Genomic DNA, 19,014 nt, shown 5'->3' with positions numbered 1-19,014 from the left:
CACCTGTACCACACTAAGAGGTTTGAACTACATGTATATAAACAGCACAGTACATCTGTACCACACTAAGAGGTGTGGCCTACATGTATGTAAACAGCACAGTACGTCTGTACCACACTAAGAGGTGTGGACTTCATGTATGTGAACAGCACAGTACACCTGTACCACACTAAGAGTTGTGAACTACATGTATGTAAACAGCACAGTACACCTGTACCACACTAAGAGGTGTGGACTACATGTATGTAAACAGCACAGTACACCTGTACCACACTAAGAGGTGTGGACTACATGTATGTAAACAGCACAGTACGTCTGTACCACATTAAGAGGTGTGGACTACATGTATGTAAACAGCACAGTACGCCTCTACCACACTAAGAGGTGTGGACTACCTGTATGTAAACAGCACAGTACACCTGTACCACATTAAGAGGTGTGGACTACATGTATGTAAACAGCACAGTACGCCTCTACCACACTAAGAGGTGTGGACTACCTGTATGTAAACAGCACAGTACACCTGTACCACATTAAGAGGTGTGGACTACATGTATGTAAACAGCACAGTACACCTGTACCACACTAAGAGGTGTGGACCTCATGTATGTGAACAGCACAGTACACCTGTACCACACTAAGAGGTGTGGACTACATGTATATAAACAGCATAGTTCACCTGTACCACACTAAAAGGTGTGGACTACATGTATGTAAACTGCCCATTTAAAGATACAAAATTGATAAAATGATCATTTAGTGAAAATGCTTTAATCGTTAATCAAACTCTCTTAACTACATGTAAATCTTTTAACCCTTAAACCCTAATATCAAAATTCAAATTTTCATTTGTTGTCCCTATTTGTTTTCAATAGAAGTAGTGGAGAGAATTTGTTGAAGTATCAATTAGATTCATCTTGTGTGATCAGGTCCTCAACTCTCATGACCACTGTGTTTTATAAAGAAGTGATACTACAAGGAGAAATTTGAAGCTGATCACTTTTACGGCTTAAAGGGTTAAGGAATGCGTAGAGATCAGTCTGGAGAATTTGTATGTGGATACTGGTGCTTAAAGGGTTGAAACAAGCCATTGAAGCCCTGCACACAGCAACAGCTTATCTTGGTTTGAGTATCGTGAACTGCCAAGAACTATTCCCAGCACAACTCCCCCTACCCCTCCCTGGATGGGATACTAGTCCACCACTATGAAGGCCCGTTCTGGTCAAAATTGCATGATTAATTTTTCCCTCTTGATGAATTAATTTTATGAGTACCTGCTATTAATATTTTGTCTGTTTGTAATTATTTTTTCCTGTGCCTGTAATTATTTTTGTGTTCTTTTTAACTTTTCCATGCGGCACAATTATTTTTTCCTCACCAGGAATTTTTTTTTTTTTTGCCGTCTTTATTATTATGCTTCTTTGAAATTATTTTTGTCCATTACACAAATTATTTTACGGTTGCGGATTAGTTTTTTGTGTGCTATAATAATTTTTTTTGGATAATTAATTGATTTTGTCCTACGCAACTGCACAACCACAACTAGAACTAATTCTCACATCTCAGACCTTACAACTTGTAAGATACCAAGAAAAATTGACCTTCTGTTCACTTTAGAAACACTATAGCTAACAGATAATGAATTTTTCTTACCTCCATCAGCCTGGACATCACAGGAATCCTAAAAATCCTTTAACACTGCAGACATGAACACTACAACAGGAACAGAGAAAGAAAGTACACATGAATACTAAATAAATGGCACAATGTTGTCAAGTACCATTTTAACACTTTCTCTTTGCGGGAGTTTAATTTTTATAATAAAATTTGTGGATCGGTGATTTTTTGTAACAGGTAAACCAACATTTGAAAATGTCGTGGGTACTAAAATCTGTTCTCAGGGTAAACCAGAATTTCATTGTCTCCTACACACTGTACATTTGTATGACTAATACGGGCTAATTAAGAAAGAAAGGGAATTCTGAACCCTACTAGGTTTAAAATAATATTATAGTCCTGGCCGCAGTGGAATTTCTATCAAGCAATATAGAGATTTATCGAGTGGAATAAGTGTTATCAGACAGCTAGTGCTGCCAAATTTTAATATTAATATGAATTTTTAACCACCTGTTTTCAGACCAGGCCTTTAAGAAATTACTTTATCATTACTTAGATTGGAACAGCAAGAAAATAGGAATTTACATATTTCTCTGTCTCTCTTATATCATTTGGAATTGAGATGATAAATACAACATGTATGTCATACATTCCCGTAGTTCCCTTAAAAACCATACCCAATTCCAGACCAAAATGGACAAAGTCTATACCCATTTTCACACCAAAACGGCACAAAAACCCTACCCTTTGGGGCGGCACATACCTATATGGCTTATATAATGGAGTACCCCCCCCCCGATACCCCAAGGACAGACGCATAAATTATGCTGCATGTTTGCAAACAACAGAGTAAGCTTATAAGACGTGTGCAAACTGAAACATTTCTCGAATTAAATTAATACTGCCGAAAATTAAATGGTCTGCAAACTAACTATAACCGACCGGGTAAATGACTAATTCGACTAACAGAGGTTCAATGTGTTCGTTTCAGGAGTGTAAGCTTTATGAGTTTCGTTGTCAATATGAAATTGATTATCAAATCATGATCAAGGACTCACGCGATTTCCCCCCTCGGACTAATAATTTGATAGATCACTGCAAAAACTTGACATGATATGATACACGCAATCTCGTTGGAAGGTTCCATTAGAGGACACTGACAGAGTATACTAAGAGATCACATGAATACTACAAGTTCAGTTCTTACCATCAGCATATGTCGATGCGGAAAATCTGCAGAGAAGACAGAGAACGTGGCAAGAAGTCATGCGATAAGAAGTTTACATAGCTGGGCGCTTGCTGACAAAATCAAGTCAGCCCATACTTGCAGGAATGTTCCTAACAACAAGAAGTCAAAAGTTTATGGCTGGGGTGGATGATAGAGAACAAACTTCGCAAGTATTATCCACCAACGATACTAGATATCGGCGTAGCGCGCGAATGACGTCAGAGTAATTTGTGTAGGTAATAGCATGATTTGGCATAAATACCACGAGTGATATTTCGACATTGTTATACGTAATTTCACGAGCCGTTAGTTGAGTGAAATTTGAGACAATTTTGAAATATCACGAGTGGTATTAATGCCAAATATCACGTACAAATCATGCTATTATTTGTTTATACCACAGGTATTTCAAATTAAGCTGAAATACCACTGCTCTAAGCCAATCAAATTGCAGAAATTTCTCATGTAGTGGTTTAAATTTGCAAATTTTGTCTGAGTTTTGTAATTTTCCTCATTTTAATATAATGACAAAAGACGGGTAAACATGACATTTTAATGACAAAAGTCAGACAAAAGTGAGGAATTCGCTAATATTAAGTTCAGTTTGTTTGTCTTTGAGTTTCGGGTCTATATAAAAAATAGTAACTGCGTGCAGCGCTATTTCATTGGCCCAAGGATCTAAATCACGTGATAAGGAAAATTTGGAACTGAAATGAACTGAAATAAGAATATTGGATTTGGAATTCTAGAAGGTCACTTGAATGGAGTCTACCTTTCGAATAACATGTTACCTCTAGAAAGAATTAGTGTTACCATATAGTAGATAAAAAAAAGTCAATTTGTGCATTCTGCACTTTGCATGTCACTTCTAATTGACAAATTTTTCTTGCGATGTTTCGTAAACGTTGAAATTAAGAGCAACGTACAGTCACAGCTGCAGTCAAACCTCCACAAACGGACACCTCTCGTAAGCGGACATTTTCCATTTGCGGACAGCAAACTGCGTTCCCAGCGATTTCTCCTCTCAAACATTACATTTTTAAACCCCCCCCGTAAACGGACACCTCTCGCAAACGGACACGGACACGTATTTGGGATCCGCAGGGTCAAAAATAACCTCCCGTAAGCGGACAATGAACAATAGATCAAGAAAATTTCCAACGAAATACCGTAAAATTCTGAAAATAAGCCCCCGGGCTTATAATTTTCAAAGGCCCTTTTTGAGGGCTTATTTTTGGAGGGGCTTATATTCAGGAGGGGCTTATTTACGGAAGGAAATTTGCGTTTCTAAATCGATTGGGCTAGCCTTATAGTTGGAAGTAAATTTACCGTTTTTTGCTTTGTTTTACTCTGTATTCGAGGGTAATTTTCCAAGTACAAGCCCCCGGGGAGCTTATATTTGGAGGGGCGATTTAACGGAGGATTTTTTGCGTTACCCGTTTGGGGGGCTTATATTTGGAGGGGCTTATACATGGAGGGGCTTATTTTCGGAATTTTACGGTAGGTTTAGTTTTAATGCTTTAATCACACACTCACCTAGATAAAAGCAGTGTTTGAGTCTGAACAGTACAGTGCATATATGAAACTAACGTTCCAATAAGTTTTTTTCTCGTTACAGTACATCAAAGTTTTTCTTTTTTAACTTTTCTTTGAGCCAGTTGGACGAAAATTTGTCGCCTTGAAATTTAAACTCGCAAACTATTCCAAACCATATCCTTCTCTCCTGTTTATCCGCTTTCCTGTAATAACAACCGTTCCTGAGTTAGACGCACGCTTCAGGAACTTTGTCATCCATTGGTTCATGAGCTTGGGTGCTCCATTCGGATGAGTATTTTATGGCTCAGCTTGAGAGGATGCTCTCGTTGTGTTTCTTGTGGTTCCACTCTGTGTTTCCTGTACAACTGCTACAGCGTTTTTGTCTACTTCATTTCCGGCCTTTCGCCTTAGTGAGTGCTCAGAACTTGTAACAAATCTGCAACACACGCCCTTTAAATGACCGAGGAGCTTTCAGAGTTCGCCAACTACCATAGTAACAAGGATTTTTCAAACTCTCTGCTCAAAGTGTAGGATATCTTAAGAGACCTTAACATCAGGGAACCGCAAAAGCAGACACTGATTGATAGTTACTTTTTACCAACATAAGGACACTTTGCGTTTGAAATTAACTGACAATCATCTAATGTGCATAAAATGCTGTATGTACTTCTTAAGTTCTGTTCACCTTGATTGAGTATGTAAATGCTTACATTTTTAAGCGGCAAGTCTTTTATTTTTGACCCATAGTGTTTAGATTGTTGTTAAATTTATGTAGGTACAGTGGAATAGAAAAGCTACACGCAACAACCCTTTGATGGATATACAGTTCGGCAAGTGGTCTTAAAGTTTTAAAATACTTGTTATGGTGCATTATAGCCCTCAAGTGTATTTTTTTTTCACCCTCCCGTAAGCGGACACTCAGTACCCTTGGTCCCGGGGGTGTCCGCTTACGGGAGGTTCGACTGTATACAGAAAGTAACACATTAGTAGAGAGAAGCCTTACCTAAGAGAAAGAAAATACATAGTTGGAATGTCTCGCTTTACCATATCACTTTTTGTATTGAGTTTAACAGGTTCTTATTGTAAGGTGGCCTAGCTATAAGCTGGCTCCAAAGTCGTCTCGCCATCTTCTCTTCCTTTTACCCCTTCCCTGTCAAGTTGAATTACAGTGTGATCCAGCAAAGCTCATCAGAATGTCTCGCTTTGGTATGTCAATTTTTTTTTAGTTTAACAGGTTCTAATTGTAAGATGGCCTAACTATAAGCTGGCTCCAAAGTCGTCTCGCCATCTTCTCTTCCTTTTACCCCTTCCCTGTCAAGTTGGATTACAGTGTGATCCAGCAAAGCTGATCAGTGACGATTCAAGCTCTGTAAATTGAACAAGGAACTAAATTTGGAACACTTAAAAAGCCCATGTCCAGTTTATTTGATGTGATTTTTTTTTCATTTAATGGGAAAATTAAACAAAATATTTAGGGCACGACTTCCAGTGAACAATATTTGAAATAATCGCCTTCCCTCGAATAATCGCCCCCTTTTTGTGGGAAAAAGAAATTAAGCCCCCGGCTATTATTCGAGTAAATACGGTATTTACGGTACCATTTCTATGAAAAATAATATATAAACCTCGGAGGGGTACTCGGGTTAATTTTTGCTGGATATGTGCTGCTGGCCTCTCACTGAGAACCCCTACCCCATTATAGTCTACTCTGTGGCCAATTATAGACGCCATCTTAGTCAGTTTTAGGCAAATATGTAATTTTCATGATCCCAACTTGGTAACTTTCTATTTATGTATCTACATTATCAATTCTTTAAATTGGTCGTCCTAAAATTGATTGAGCCATTTTTTAAATTGAATGAAGAACACTTTACTTTTCACCTACCATACTGAAACATTCTGGTTCCGATCGTTTGCTAACCGTAAATACGAAGAACTTTCTTACCCCAAAAATCCGAAAATGCCTGCAACCCCTAAGTAAATTCAATATCGGAAGCAAGGAACGGATATCTAATCAGCAATAAGAGAAAATATTTATTAAACAAAAGAAGCAAGGCTGATTCTACAGTCGGGAACTGATATATTTACCAATATTTCGGAGGGCACTGCCTTCCTTCTTCGAGGTATTGCATCCAGCAACCTAATCATTGTATGTAAGACCCTGAAGAAGGAAGGCCGTGCCTTCCGAAATATTGGTAGAAATATATATGTATATCCCCGCCCATAAAATCAGCCATTCTAGTAACTCTGATGAAATGCAACCCCATTATAGTCAACCCAGTCGTGAAAATGTTTTGAAAAAATACAATGAACCTCAAAAATCAGTTAACGAAGCAAGATGGACCGGTTTGTGAGCTAGGAACTGTGCTACTATTCATCAGGTATTGATTTCAAACTGATTGGCCTTCGAACCCGAAACATTACAGGACCTATCGAGAAACAGACCCCAGAATGGTTGTTTCGGCATGCGCCTTCTCCGTACTTTCAATCTGGAATAGTGGCTCTCCGCTGTCATCTGCAAGAGGGTCAGTCAATAGCATTCTCGTCAAGAGCACTTACGAGTATTGAAAGAAATTATGCTCAAATAGAGAAAGAGCTGCTCAGCATAGTTCACGGGTGCATACGCTTTGACCAGTATGTTTATGGTAGACCAGTTACAGTACAGACAGATCACAAGCCGCTAGAGAGCATTTTCAAGAAATCTCTACTTTCAACCCCCAAAAGGCTCCAAAGAATGTTATTACAGCTCTAGAGGTATAGCTTGAATATAGAGTACAAGCCTGGAAAGGAACTATTCATTGCTGATACATTCAGTCGAGCATTCCTTCCCAATAAGCCGAGTACAGAAGAGTTGAAGTCGGAGGTTTTATCAGTCACACAGGAAGAGTATCTAATCAAATCCATTGAAGAGATCAACATGGTCGAGTTTCTGCCAATCACAAGTGAACGCCTTGTTGATCTCAGAAGAAAAACTGAACTTGACGAAGATCTTCAGCAGTTGAAACATATTATCAAGATTGGTTGGCCAGAAACAAAAGAAGAAGTCCCATCAGAAATCAGGAGATATTTTGACTTCAAAAAAGAGATCAGCGTCCAAGATGATATCCTCTTCAAAGGAAGTCGAGTAATTGTACCTGTAGCGCTAAGGCCCCACACGATAACACAAGTACACTCAAGCCACCTTGGTATTGAAAGCTGTTTAAATAAACCAAGAGATGTCCTGTTTTAGCCTGGCATGACCGCCGAGATCAAGGACTGTGTTTCTTAATGTGAAACATGTAACACTCATCAGACAAACCAGCAGAAAGAACCACAAGATCCATACTTGGCCATTTTGGACTGGCGCAACACACCTTCACCCAGTATTGGATCATCACCTGTACAAAGATTGTTTGGACGACGCACAAAGACACTGTTACCTACAGCAGGAACTTTGTTACAGCCAAAGATCATGGAGGGAACTGAAGACAAGCTCAAAGGAAGAAAGACGAAACAAGCTCTGTTTTACAACAAAGGAACAAAAGAGCTTCCTGAGCTTCAACCTGGAGACACAGTGCGCATGAAACCGCTGCCATCAGACAAAGAAAAGCTGTGGAGAAAGGGATCGGTTGTCAAACAAGTAGCACCTTGCTCCTACGAGGTAGATCTCCAAGGAACTATGTTCAGGAGAAATATAAGACACTTGGTAAAGACCAAGGAACCATCGCCACAGTTGGATTTGGAATCCCAAGAAGACCTGCCAGCTAGCAGTACCCCTTTGCCTGTGGAAGGACCACCTGTGATGCAAACAAGATCTGGTAGAATCATTCATAGACCTGGACGACTACGAGATTTTGTTTAAGGAACGTTGTTTAGGACTTTGAACTGTCATCGTCTGACTGACTGTTTGATTGCTTTATTGTAAATAACTTTTCTTTTCATGAGAAGGGAGATGTGATATTATGAAGTAGTGACCAATACCGCTGACATAATATCGCGGACTCGTAAAAACGTTTCGGTGACGTTCTTGTAAGTTGATTAAAGTTGATTTGAGTTTTCGCTGATTAAAGACTGTTTGGTTGAGTTTGCTCGTTTTGAAGCTAAGGAATAACACAGTCATGCTAGCTACAGCCTGTCTGACTTTCTTTGCACTTTAAGAATGCTACAATACTCGTCACAAATTGTTGAAACTGAAGCCGTGTTTCTTGAATTTTCCCCAAATTTCTTACATTCAGTCTTTACGCCTTTGTTCTCACTCAAATGTGCTCCTTTCTTTCCCCAATGTTGAGCCACGAGTATTTTGGAGAACTGAGACGACTGTAATACCCAAATCAACATTGGGAAAGGGGAAAATCACACAAGTGTTTCAAGATTTGTGACGAGTAATGTCTTTGCGTCAGTAGGGCGTGGACGGGTAACGAAACGTCTGAAGGGTAACTATTGCCGCCTTCAGTGTTAACAACGTGATGAGTATTCTTGTTTTCACTGTTCTATACGTTAAGTCGGACTAATAATTATATAGCAGCTATGCATACTTTTGAGTATGGACGATTTAAAGGTCGTTTTCCCAAAACCACTTCAGTGAAAAGGCGCTGCGGCCTATTATTACAGGGGAACATATTTCAAGACGAAAGGGGAAGAAAAACTGCTCAAACATATGGCAATGGAGACGACGTTTTGTGATTTTCACACGGCAGAAAGAATTTTGGGGGGCCATTTTATCAAACTGATTCGGTATTTATGATGAAATGATTCTCCTACGAGCTCCTGGGAGAGAATGGTTGAGAATATCGCAAATTAGTCCTCATCTCAAATAACTACACAGAGGTGTCACATGAAAACGGAACCCTTTTCTTCTCTTTCTAAAATCTTACAGGTTCTATCTATAAAAATGAGCTAACTATGTAGCGAAGTACGTTATTGTTCTGTCAGATATCTAGGGCCTTATTTATGGCGCAAATTACCGGGAAATCTACGGACACATTAGGGCCATTTATACGAGGAAAAATAAGACGCGTCTTACATAAGACGAGAACTGTACCATTTATACGAGCATGTCTTATCTAATATATAGATTTAGCCAGGGCTAAAAGCGAAGCTCCTATTAACTCGAATTTATAATTCAAATCAAACAATAAACTTGTATTCCACAAATCAGTTAACTTTAGAGCACATTCATGTGACTTTTGAGGGAGACTACGTGATTTTCGAGAAAAATAATTTGCAAACAGTCCAAGCTAAGAGTGAACTTAATCTTTAATACATCGAGTTGATAGCCTTTATATGTACACCCAAAAAATAGCAATCATCTTCGATCACATTTAAGAGCCATAATGGCTTGATCACAGTAGATTAGGCCTGGAAAATACCTGCGCCGTTTTCGTCATACAGACCTCGGACAGAATGCAGTGTTTCACAATTTTGCAATACAAATTGCCCTCATTCAATATTCAGGACGATCAAAGCACGTGTGGGCTTTTAGCGAAATCGTCAAAAAAATTTCCAAAATCACCTATACGGCTAGCCAGTTCTCACTTTTGACAAGTCGACTGTTTAAATTAAGATTAATATAGTTATACGCTTCAACACAATAAAGAATTTATTATAAAGATCTGTAATCTTCAAAAGCGTTTGATACGCGCGGCATTTTGACTACTCTTGCAAGCGATGTTCATGAGCGACTGAAAACAAACGGCACAGCGATTAAAATTGCAAAAGAGACTACTAACAATCAACAAAGAAAGGGAAAATAATTCGGTGAAACATATACAGAGACAACAATTTTCATTCACGAAGACAAGTATTAAAGTGTCTCTGAAAATCCTTGTTTACGTTTTAAGCCGGCTTCCCGGTGTTTGCTTTTTTCAAAGATGAACTCGAGGCAAGAAAATCGCTCAAAGCTTTCTTTTACAGCCAGAATTGTAACCAAATATTCTTGCAAGCGATGTTCATGAGCGACTGAAAACAAACGGCACAGCGATTAAAATTGCAAAAGAGACTACTAACAATCAATAAAGAAAGGGAAAATAATTCGGTGAAACATATACAGAGACAACAATTTTCATTCACGAAGACAAGTATTAAAGTGTCTCTGAAAATCCTTGTTTACGTTTTAAGCCGGCTTCCCGGTGTTTGCTTTTTTCAAAGATGAACTCGAGGCAAGAATATCGCTCAAAGCTTTCTTTTACAGCCAGAATTGTAACCAAATATTCTTGCAAGCGATGTTCATGAGCGACTGAAAACAAACGGCACAGCGATTAAAATTGCAAAAGAGACTACTAACAATCAATAAAGAAAGGGAAAATAATTCGGTGAAACATATACAGAGACAACAATTTTCATTCACGAAGACAAGTATTAAAGTGTCTCTGAAAATCCTTGTTTACGTTTTAAGCCGGCTTCCCGGTGTTTGCTTTTTTCAAAGATGAACTCGAGGCAAGAAAATCGCTCAAAGCTTTCTTTTACAGCCAGAATTGTAACCAAATATTCTTTGGAACGTTTTCTTTCTATTTGCGGTGAGAAAATGTCTAAAGGCTTTTTAAAGTTCCATAAGCTGATAATCAAACCTGATACTCGGTCACTCTCGGTCAGATCATTGTCTCAAATCTTACAAACGTGCCTAAACCAAATAGCCGCGTAAACTACGCTCGACTTCATTAAATTAGATATAAAAAACAAACAAATACAATAATTACTCAGGCTTACCTTTTGAGATGCACTGAAAACTATCAAGTAAGGCCAGAACCGCTTCAGACTTTTCAACCGTCTTACGCATCAAGCAAGGTGAAAAACGAAAACGATGCCATCCGAATCGGATTTCCGACTTTGCCAAAGCGACGTATTTCTCAACCAAAAACCCAATAAACAAACTAGCCATGAATAACAGAAGACTCTTGATAGCAGCTGAATTTCACTTTGTACATTTAGTGGAAAAAGACAGTTAAAAACATCACAAAGTTGACACAAACTCTGTCAGCTTCAGCTGTCAAAGTAAACAAGTTTCAAGATGCTGCATAAATTTTCCGCGTGAACTCACCTGTCAAATTTTGACCAATCAGAGTATTAAAATTGGACGTAGAACGTGACCAACGCGTGACCTTGGTGAGAAAAGTCAAAAGCAATTAGCATGTCCTCCCTGCCTATAAAAACTGGCTTAATTCTTAGCTTCCGAGGTCAGTTTGAAATCAAAATTTTAATTGTGCAGCACATATAAAACACAACATAATTCATATGAATTGAAAAATTAAACATGAGCCTGCAATCATTTGAAAACTAGTAACTTGTCAGCGGATAACTTTAAAAAGATACACGACCTCGATGGGTCGACACCTGAGCCCGCGATACGATCAGGTGATACTGGTCAGCGGATACCCTGTTTTGACAGCTGTCAATTGATCACAAGATTGATGTGCAATATGTCTGCAATATCATTCTTCCTGTGCTCCCAAACTAGAAAGTGTGATTGAACATTGGTTGCCCTTTGGTGCGGACGGACGGTCGGGCTGAGGGCGGTGTACGGTCACGTGATTACCAAATTTTCTGGGATGGGTAGATTTACTTACCCATGGTGCTCCGCAGGCGCGCTTCGCGCGCCAGAGCTCCGCTAATAAGACGCGTCTTAGCTAAGCCGCGTCTTATTTTAGACGAACACAGTTTTAACAGACAAATTAAGAAAATGGACCTGGTAGATTTTTTGCTCGACAAATGTCCATCTGGCTGTTTTCTATGTCATTCTTAAACCATAATCCTACAATTTTTTAACATTTTACATATCCAGGCGTAGGCAATCGATAAACCGATAACCGATATCAATCGAGAGCAATCGATAACAATCGAAGATTGATATCGATTTCCAATACCAATCGATAGAAATCGATAAAGGAATAAAGTTGTGAGTTCGATTGATATCGATTTCCGATAAAAATCGCTAACGATTGATTTATCGAATGTTATCGATTATTATCGATTGTTATCGGAAAAGATTGTTGTCGTTTTACAAGTTAATCATCCACACAATGTTGTCTGTATGGTTTTGTTGAGTCATTCAATCATCATAGCATGCAATAGGTCAGTTTACAATTATCAATAAAATTCTATAGGAACAAAAACAATAACAGGAACGTTTGGTCTTTTTATCGATCTGCAGCTTCAGCGCAGTTCATAATACAGGAAGAAGAAGAAGTTGCGGCCAAAGTAGCGGTGTACAACCCTCGGCTAGTCTCGTTATAGCAACGCCATAAAGATGAAGCAGATTAAAAAACAAACTCAATGTTTTTATGATTTCAATTAGTCGCATTAAGAAAGAAACGTAAGAATAAATCACAGAGTAAGAAAGAAATAAAAAAATATCCAGTAGCACAGCAATAATCACTTTGGCTCCATAAATATCGACCATATATCGCATTATGTTGGCCGATTAACAACGCGAGATTGCCACAAAAGACATACAGGAAGCAGTAGATAACGCTGGAATGATTGGACAAACCAAGTGGGATGAACACTCCGCCTTGACTAGATGATGAAATTGATAATAAAATGCTTGACCTTAAACGCCTTTCTCGTATATTCATTTACTAGATAGCAACGCCAGTCTTCAGTAATATGTTTGAAATAAATACTGTTTTGGATTATCGACTCTTATCGATAATTATCGATTTTTGCCAATCGATATAAATCGATATTTTTTCTGTGAGTTCGATTGTCATCGATTACCGATATCAATCGATAGAAATCGGTGATTGATATCGATTGATATCGAGTGTATCGATTAATTTCCGATATCGATACCTATCGATTGACTACGCGTTGACATATACAGATAACTCTGTATTTTTATTACTTATATTATGTATATTAGTTTTTTTTTATGTTACGATGTCCCCAATTAGCAACACCATGCTAAAGTTACACGACACTTGAATAAAGTTTATTATTATTATTATTATTATTATTATTATTATTATTAAACGAAATCGTTCGTTTTAACGAGCTATCTAATTTTTTAGCGCAAAATCTCAACGATTCACCACTGTGTTTTACCCGGGTTACGTTCAAAGTATGATCAAAAGAAAGAATGTAATTTTTTCTTATCGCACAAGCACACTTCTTGAAAAGATATTGAGTAAAATATTCCTCGAGTGCGAGACAGGCTAGAGGATATTAGAGAGATTAAGATTCACCGCAAACGGCAAACGTCAGACTTAAGTTGAGAATTTCTCAGAATAGAAAATAAGCAAATAAAAACAGTCCCGAACGATTCCTATGGTTAAAACTGGCACAAAACTACTTATTTTTTTGTAGAAGCAATAAAGAGTAAACGGATTAAAGGGGAAAACTTGATCACGTGGTACAAATTCACGTCTGCCGTTTGGCGAAAACGTGAATCTTAATCTCTCTATTATTTCGTCTGCACAAGTGATGCCTACATGTTCTGTTTTCTCAATAATTTTTACTTTTTTTTCAGACACAATTTCTTTTCTGAGTTCTACAGCACAAACTTAAAGGCTAGAAGAGTACATTTATGCGTCAGCGAGAAAAGGATAGGTCACCGCGCTTGTTGAGTAGATAACACAGACCGTTTCTTGGGTCTTTGACAGCAAGTCACCTTGTTGCGTAATATTTGAGTGCGCGCTGTTATGCGCAGAACAGGATGCGCAGTACAACACTAGAGAATCACGTTAACTGAATTCTTAACTTAAATGCAATGTCAGTAGAGTTTACATTGTTTAGTTGTTATTGTCTCTATATCGTTTTAGGATATGCTGTATCTATATAATTTCCTCTAAACCCTGTCCAAACGTCCGTCAGAAAATGTAAATCTTGAAGATATCGTCATCGAAAATGGACATTATCGAGAACGCTATACAAAATGAAAACGTCGTTTTCCTCAACTCGTGAAGCGGAAAACACGAAAATTGTCCAAAACGCTATAAACGTTCCTGCTCCTGACACAGACATTAACTCGCGTAGTATTTCATTGAAAACATTGCTGACTACGTGAGGGAAACACTATACTTTGTCAGGTTGCCTGTCAAAGTTTTCCTGGAAAATCTTACAATCTATAGAATTTTCCTCACGTAGACAGCAACAGCGACACTAAAAAGACACGTTTCCCACCGTGTTTTTCAATGAAATATTTTGCGGTTTACTGTCCGTGTCACGAGCCTGCACGTGAATTTCCTCTGTTTTTTGGCGTTTTGGAACATTTTTTATTTTGTCCGCTTCAAGAGTTCAGGAAAAAGGCGTTTCCACTCTGGATAGCGTTTACCGAAATTTTTTAGTATATTAACAGCACATTAGTACACGCAGCATATTCAAAATAAAGAGATAATAACAATCAACATGTATTTACAGATTAGAGTACATAGGGTAAGTCAAGGGTAAGTTAAGGATCAATAAAACATAGACTTAGACTGCAAAACAGTCGCGTTTTTTTCTCAAACTCAGTGAAGATGTCAGTAAAGCGTAGCGAAGGAATCTCACGCGCGCGAATGGAGCGAGCCTTACACGCGGGGGGGCGAGAGAAAAAAAAGTCTCTCCCCAGTCTCGCTCTCCGTTGTCAGCCTCGTTCCAGACCTTTTGTTTGACTGCTCGCGCGTATTTGCAAAAATACGGACTGTTTTGCAGTTTACTTCTAACTATTTACGATTTAAGCTATATTATCTGTGCTCAGTACGTAGTTTGCCTCTTCTCAATCGAGGGAAATTTTGTAAAAGATAGCCATTGAATAAAGGAGAAAACGGTGTATCGGGACTTTGGAACTGAAAAAAAAAATCTTTCTTAAGTCTAGCTTCGGCTCTGATAAGAAGAAACAGAAGTACGCCTCCTTTGTTTTAACGATTAGTCAGATTTAATTTTGAAATTAGATATAATACTCCCTTCCTTAACCAACAAAAGCAAAATTAAAAATAAAAATAAGAATAAATATTGAGCTTTTTTTCAAGCGGTATGTGCGGTAATGCGGTATCATCTAGCCCTACGGTATGCGGTTTTTCTCCCTTTCGGTTAACGGTATTCGGTGAAAGAAGATCCTTCACGGTATTACGGTACCATTTATTTGCGCTCTCCTGTCTAATACAGGTCAATACAATGTGCAGCACGAACCACAGTAAGCTAAACAGGCTAATTAAAGTTAATATTCCTAAGACTTTAGATTTGAGGGTAAATGATTACACAATCTACGACGAAATTGGAAGGGAATCCAATGACCGGGTTTTTCGATCGTTGTACCGATCAAGGGGCGCGAACCATTCAACCAAAACTCCGACCGGTCCGACCCGGGGAAAAGTGGTCCGCCTCAAAAGGTGGACCAGTTTTTTCGAAACTTTTACGGTTAGAACGAACCGATAGATTAAGTTTTAGACCGAAATTTCCGGAAATTTTGGTTGAATGGATCGCGCTCAAGGTGTTCTCACGTTTTCTCGCAATGTCTGAGGTTGTTCTGGTGCATACATGGTGGAGGTAAACAGACACGCGAGATGGATACAGCTTTAGGTAAACGTGACCGATCGTAACTGTGGTATCGGTATTTGGTCGATTTTTGACACACTATTTCGGTATTTGCCAATCTTTCTTACGGTATTGCGGTATTGGATACCCTCCAACCTGCCCCTCTTTCCAGGGATAGCTAAGCCTGCTTCAGTAGTAGAAACATTCCACAGCACTGAAACCAAGTTCATCTTCCCTTATTTGTTGTGATATCTTCTGGACACATCACTCCTCAGATGATATAAAAGGAGCAGTTGTTTTCACTGTTTTATACAGTTCCATTTTGGGATATCAGTGCGGACCAGAGAGCTGGAGAAAGACCCTTAGTCCAGAAAAAACTTTACCGAGATGGTAAGAGAATTTAACTTCACGTCAATTTGCCCATTTAAACAGTTTCATTACGAAGAAGATCCTGTCTTGTATAGTTTTGAAAAATGATATCTGTTATTTTGGCTGTCATAAGCTTCGTATGTAGCAACAACCCGTAGCAGCAAATGACATTTCTTTTTAATGCCAGGGCTTTCACGCCATGAAGGTAACCTAAGGAATTGGAATTTAGGCTTTGCGTACACTGTGCAATACGGTATCACTTTCTTTTCGTTCCTTCAAATTCTATCAATTAACACTATCCCTTATTGTCTACAGTTCAGTGAAGTCAGGTTAGAATACTAATTTTTCTATCTCGTAAGGTTTCAAAAGTAATAGCGACTGGTCTATACAGGGATGAAGGGAAGCATACATGTTCTTAGCCGGCGCTCGTTAATAAAATTGATAAAGAAACTTGTTAATGACAAGGGTCGAATTCAAACACAAATTAGCAAAGAAAGACCATGAAAGGAAAACACGAAGGAACTCACGGTTATAATTCAACTGTACTAAATCGCTTTTATTATTTCACCAGAAAATCAAGTTGTTCTTATCTTGTCTTGCTCTGCTGGCTGTCATCGTTCAGTCCACCTCCTTTGTCGTGCAGAAGAAGGTAAGACTAGTATGAGAAATCGTTACTTCCTAGTTGTGTTAATAATGGTAAGCTTTGACACTTTTGTAATGTAGGCTATTATTAGCGGCTTGAAATCTTCATCTTCCCTTTTGAAATTTTTAACAATAAATGTATAAAGAGCTTCGTTACTGACCCGTTTTCAGATTTTCCCTTTTCTTGGTGTTGATTTTAATTGCCCCAACTATTACAACCAGCCGCCGGATTTGCAGGTTAAAGTTTAACTGCACTACCGCCCTTTCAACTAAAGAATGTTTCATTTTTTCGTGACAATGTATAAAATTTTTGTAATTTACTCACCACTTTTTACAGGACTCCGTGATAAAATACTCACTGAAGTTGTCGAGCGGCACTGGGGAAGAATATGACGAAAACATCGAAATTGACGCTGAAAAGGAAACAGAAACGTTTCACGTACCAAAGACTTCGCCTGATGAAGAAGCAGGAGATATAATCTACGACTTTAAAAAGGTAATAGAGTTTTATTTTCACTCTTGGAGGAAAGCGCCGTGTATATAAGCGATAGGGATTAGCGTCCTTGGGAGTTTGTAACCTGTTTCGGATAATTATGAATTATGAACCGAAAGTACATGATTCAAAGTGGTCTTAAAATTCAGCTTTGCAATATAATTGCCTTTGACGTTCGTGCCATCGCCGTTTTTTTTTTTCAGATTTCAAGATTTCTTCGGTCTTTTTTAAGACTTTCATACTTAAGATTAAAAAACAAACAAACGAACACCAAAAATAAACAAACAAGTGAACAAAAAATACAAAGCAAAACCAAACTAAAACAAGCCAAAACGCAAACGATTTGTAAAAGAAGAAGACTGAGAGTAAGCAGCCCCATTTAAGCGACGTTTCTGATCATTTTCAAATAAATGCTATCTGAATAGGTTAATTAATGCATAAAAGAAAGCAGATTTACTTAATGACCCTTCCTTAGGGGTCGGGCTAAAGTTCTCAGTAAGATATATTTTTTAAACAAAACTTTTAACTAGTTTATTGAACACGATAAGTCATGCATCTTAAATTAAATCTCAACAGATCAGTAAAGTTTACTGAAGCGCCAATATAAATCAGTATTTAAAACCTTTGAACAGTATCAACCCTTGCCGAAACTATTCACTAAAATTATTTCTTTTTTTTTTCTTTTTTGATCGATAAACGATATGGCACTTTAACGTGAAAACGTCACTTTGCAAGCATAATTTCTTTAAAATGTTTTTGTCGAGACTGTGATTTCCACGCACAGCCAACGCTAACCGCCTCAGAGGCTTGGAATTAGTCCATGCGACGACTCACATTGACTCAACAAAACGGCCAAAATACTCCATTCACTAAAATGACGTGAAAGTTCGCGTGACAGTGAGAATGTGACCTCCAAGGGGTGCTGGTTGTTGATATAGATTTAATCATTATACTTAATTCCATTTTTCCAACAGAAAATGACAATGATACGCTTGCCAGCAGCAAAGGCTTGCTATTTGACCCATTCAACAGATGACGCTCTCAAGCCCGCCGACTTAATGAAAGCTTTAGCATTGGTAAGTGCCATATACAGTTAAATCATCTTTGTGATTCAAGCCAATTGGATCGTCAAGAAGTTTACGAGATTAAATGCTAGCTCCTAAAAACCATTAGTTTTCTACCGAGGCTGCCCTGGTGTCTGGATTCCTATCGCTTTAATGCTAGTCTTTCTTTTATGGTTAGGTACCTGCTAAAACAGATGGAGGGTTGCCAAAGGCTCGAACTGACATAAACCTAACAGTTGTAGGAGCTCTTGAAGACCGATCAAAGCTAAGTGATGAAATGGCACGTTTGTGTGCCAAGCTGCCAATCTACGCAGTGGTGAAAGGAGACGTAAATCCCATTGACTTCAGCGAAACAAGACAAACACCTAACCCGGAAAATGCTCTGAAAGCATGTAAGTGATAGTGAATAAAGCTGAATAAGAAGTTTGGCCTCTGTTACGACTCAGTTTACAGTGTTTGCTCAGTCAAATGAGAACAAGGTGCATGCCCGTATAAAAATGCTTAATAAGTCGGCTTTACGATAGTCTGTAAAACTTAAATAATTTCGACTCCATTTTAGTTTGAGAGGTTTTAAAACTGACTCAGCCACAAGCAGTTAGAGCCCTGATCTTTGGCCCTAATTATATTAGTTGTTAAAG

General features: G+C 38.4%; 3 protein-coding genes across 7 annotated transcripts in view; 1 reads left to right on the top strand and 2 right to left on the bottom strand.

Annotated features, from left to right (window-relative positions):
* LOC140924634 (uncharacterized) overlaps positions 1-3,036 on the bottom strand; it is a 95,965-nt gene extending 92,929 nt beyond the window's left edge. For both annotated transcript variants that reach the window (XM_073374658.1, XM_073374657.1), the window contains exons 1-2: positions 2,825-3,036; positions 1,654-1,713 (exon numbers count right to left, since the gene is read on the bottom strand). In XM_073374658.1, coding sequence (XP_073230759.1) covers positions 1,654-1,671 — 18 coding nt within the window. In that variant the 5' untranslated portion in view covers positions 1,672-1,713; positions 2,825-3,036. The remainder of the gene's footprint in view (positions 1-1,653; positions 1,714-2,824) is intronic.
* Positions 1-19,014, bottom strand: part of LOC140924631 (uncharacterized) — a 412,059-nt gene that overhangs the window by 297,605 nt on the left and 95,440 nt on the right. The window lies entirely within an intron of this gene.
* The window catches only part of LOC140924670 (uncharacterized), a 169,369-nt gene that overhangs the window by 149,455 nt on the left and 900 nt on the right, over positions 1-19,014 (top strand). The window contains exons 1-5 of one of the 2 annotated variants that reach the window (XM_073374701.1): positions 16,071-16,198; positions 16,749-16,826; positions 17,157-17,315; positions 18,287-18,388; positions 18,555-18,768. In XM_073374701.1, coding sequence (XP_073230802.1) covers positions 16,196-16,198; positions 16,749-16,826; positions 17,157-17,315; positions 18,287-18,388; positions 18,555-18,768 — 556 coding nt within the window. In that variant the 5' untranslated portion in view covers positions 16,071-16,195. Of the gene's footprint in view, positions 1-16,070; positions 16,199-16,748; positions 16,827-17,156; positions 17,316-18,286; positions 18,389-18,554; positions 18,769-19,014 lie in introns of those variants that run through there. The other variant, XM_073374702.1, reaches the window with a different exon arrangement.

This window comes from Porites lutea, chromosome 14 (genome assembly GCF_958299795.1).
Source record: "Porites lutea chromosome 14, jaPorLute2.1, whole genome shotgun sequence".
NCBI lineage: Eukaryota > Metazoa > Cnidaria > Anthozoa > Scleractinia > Poritidae > Porites > Porites lutea.
Note: the sequence above shows the minus strand (reverse complement) of the source record. Positions and strands in the feature narration are given on the sequence as shown.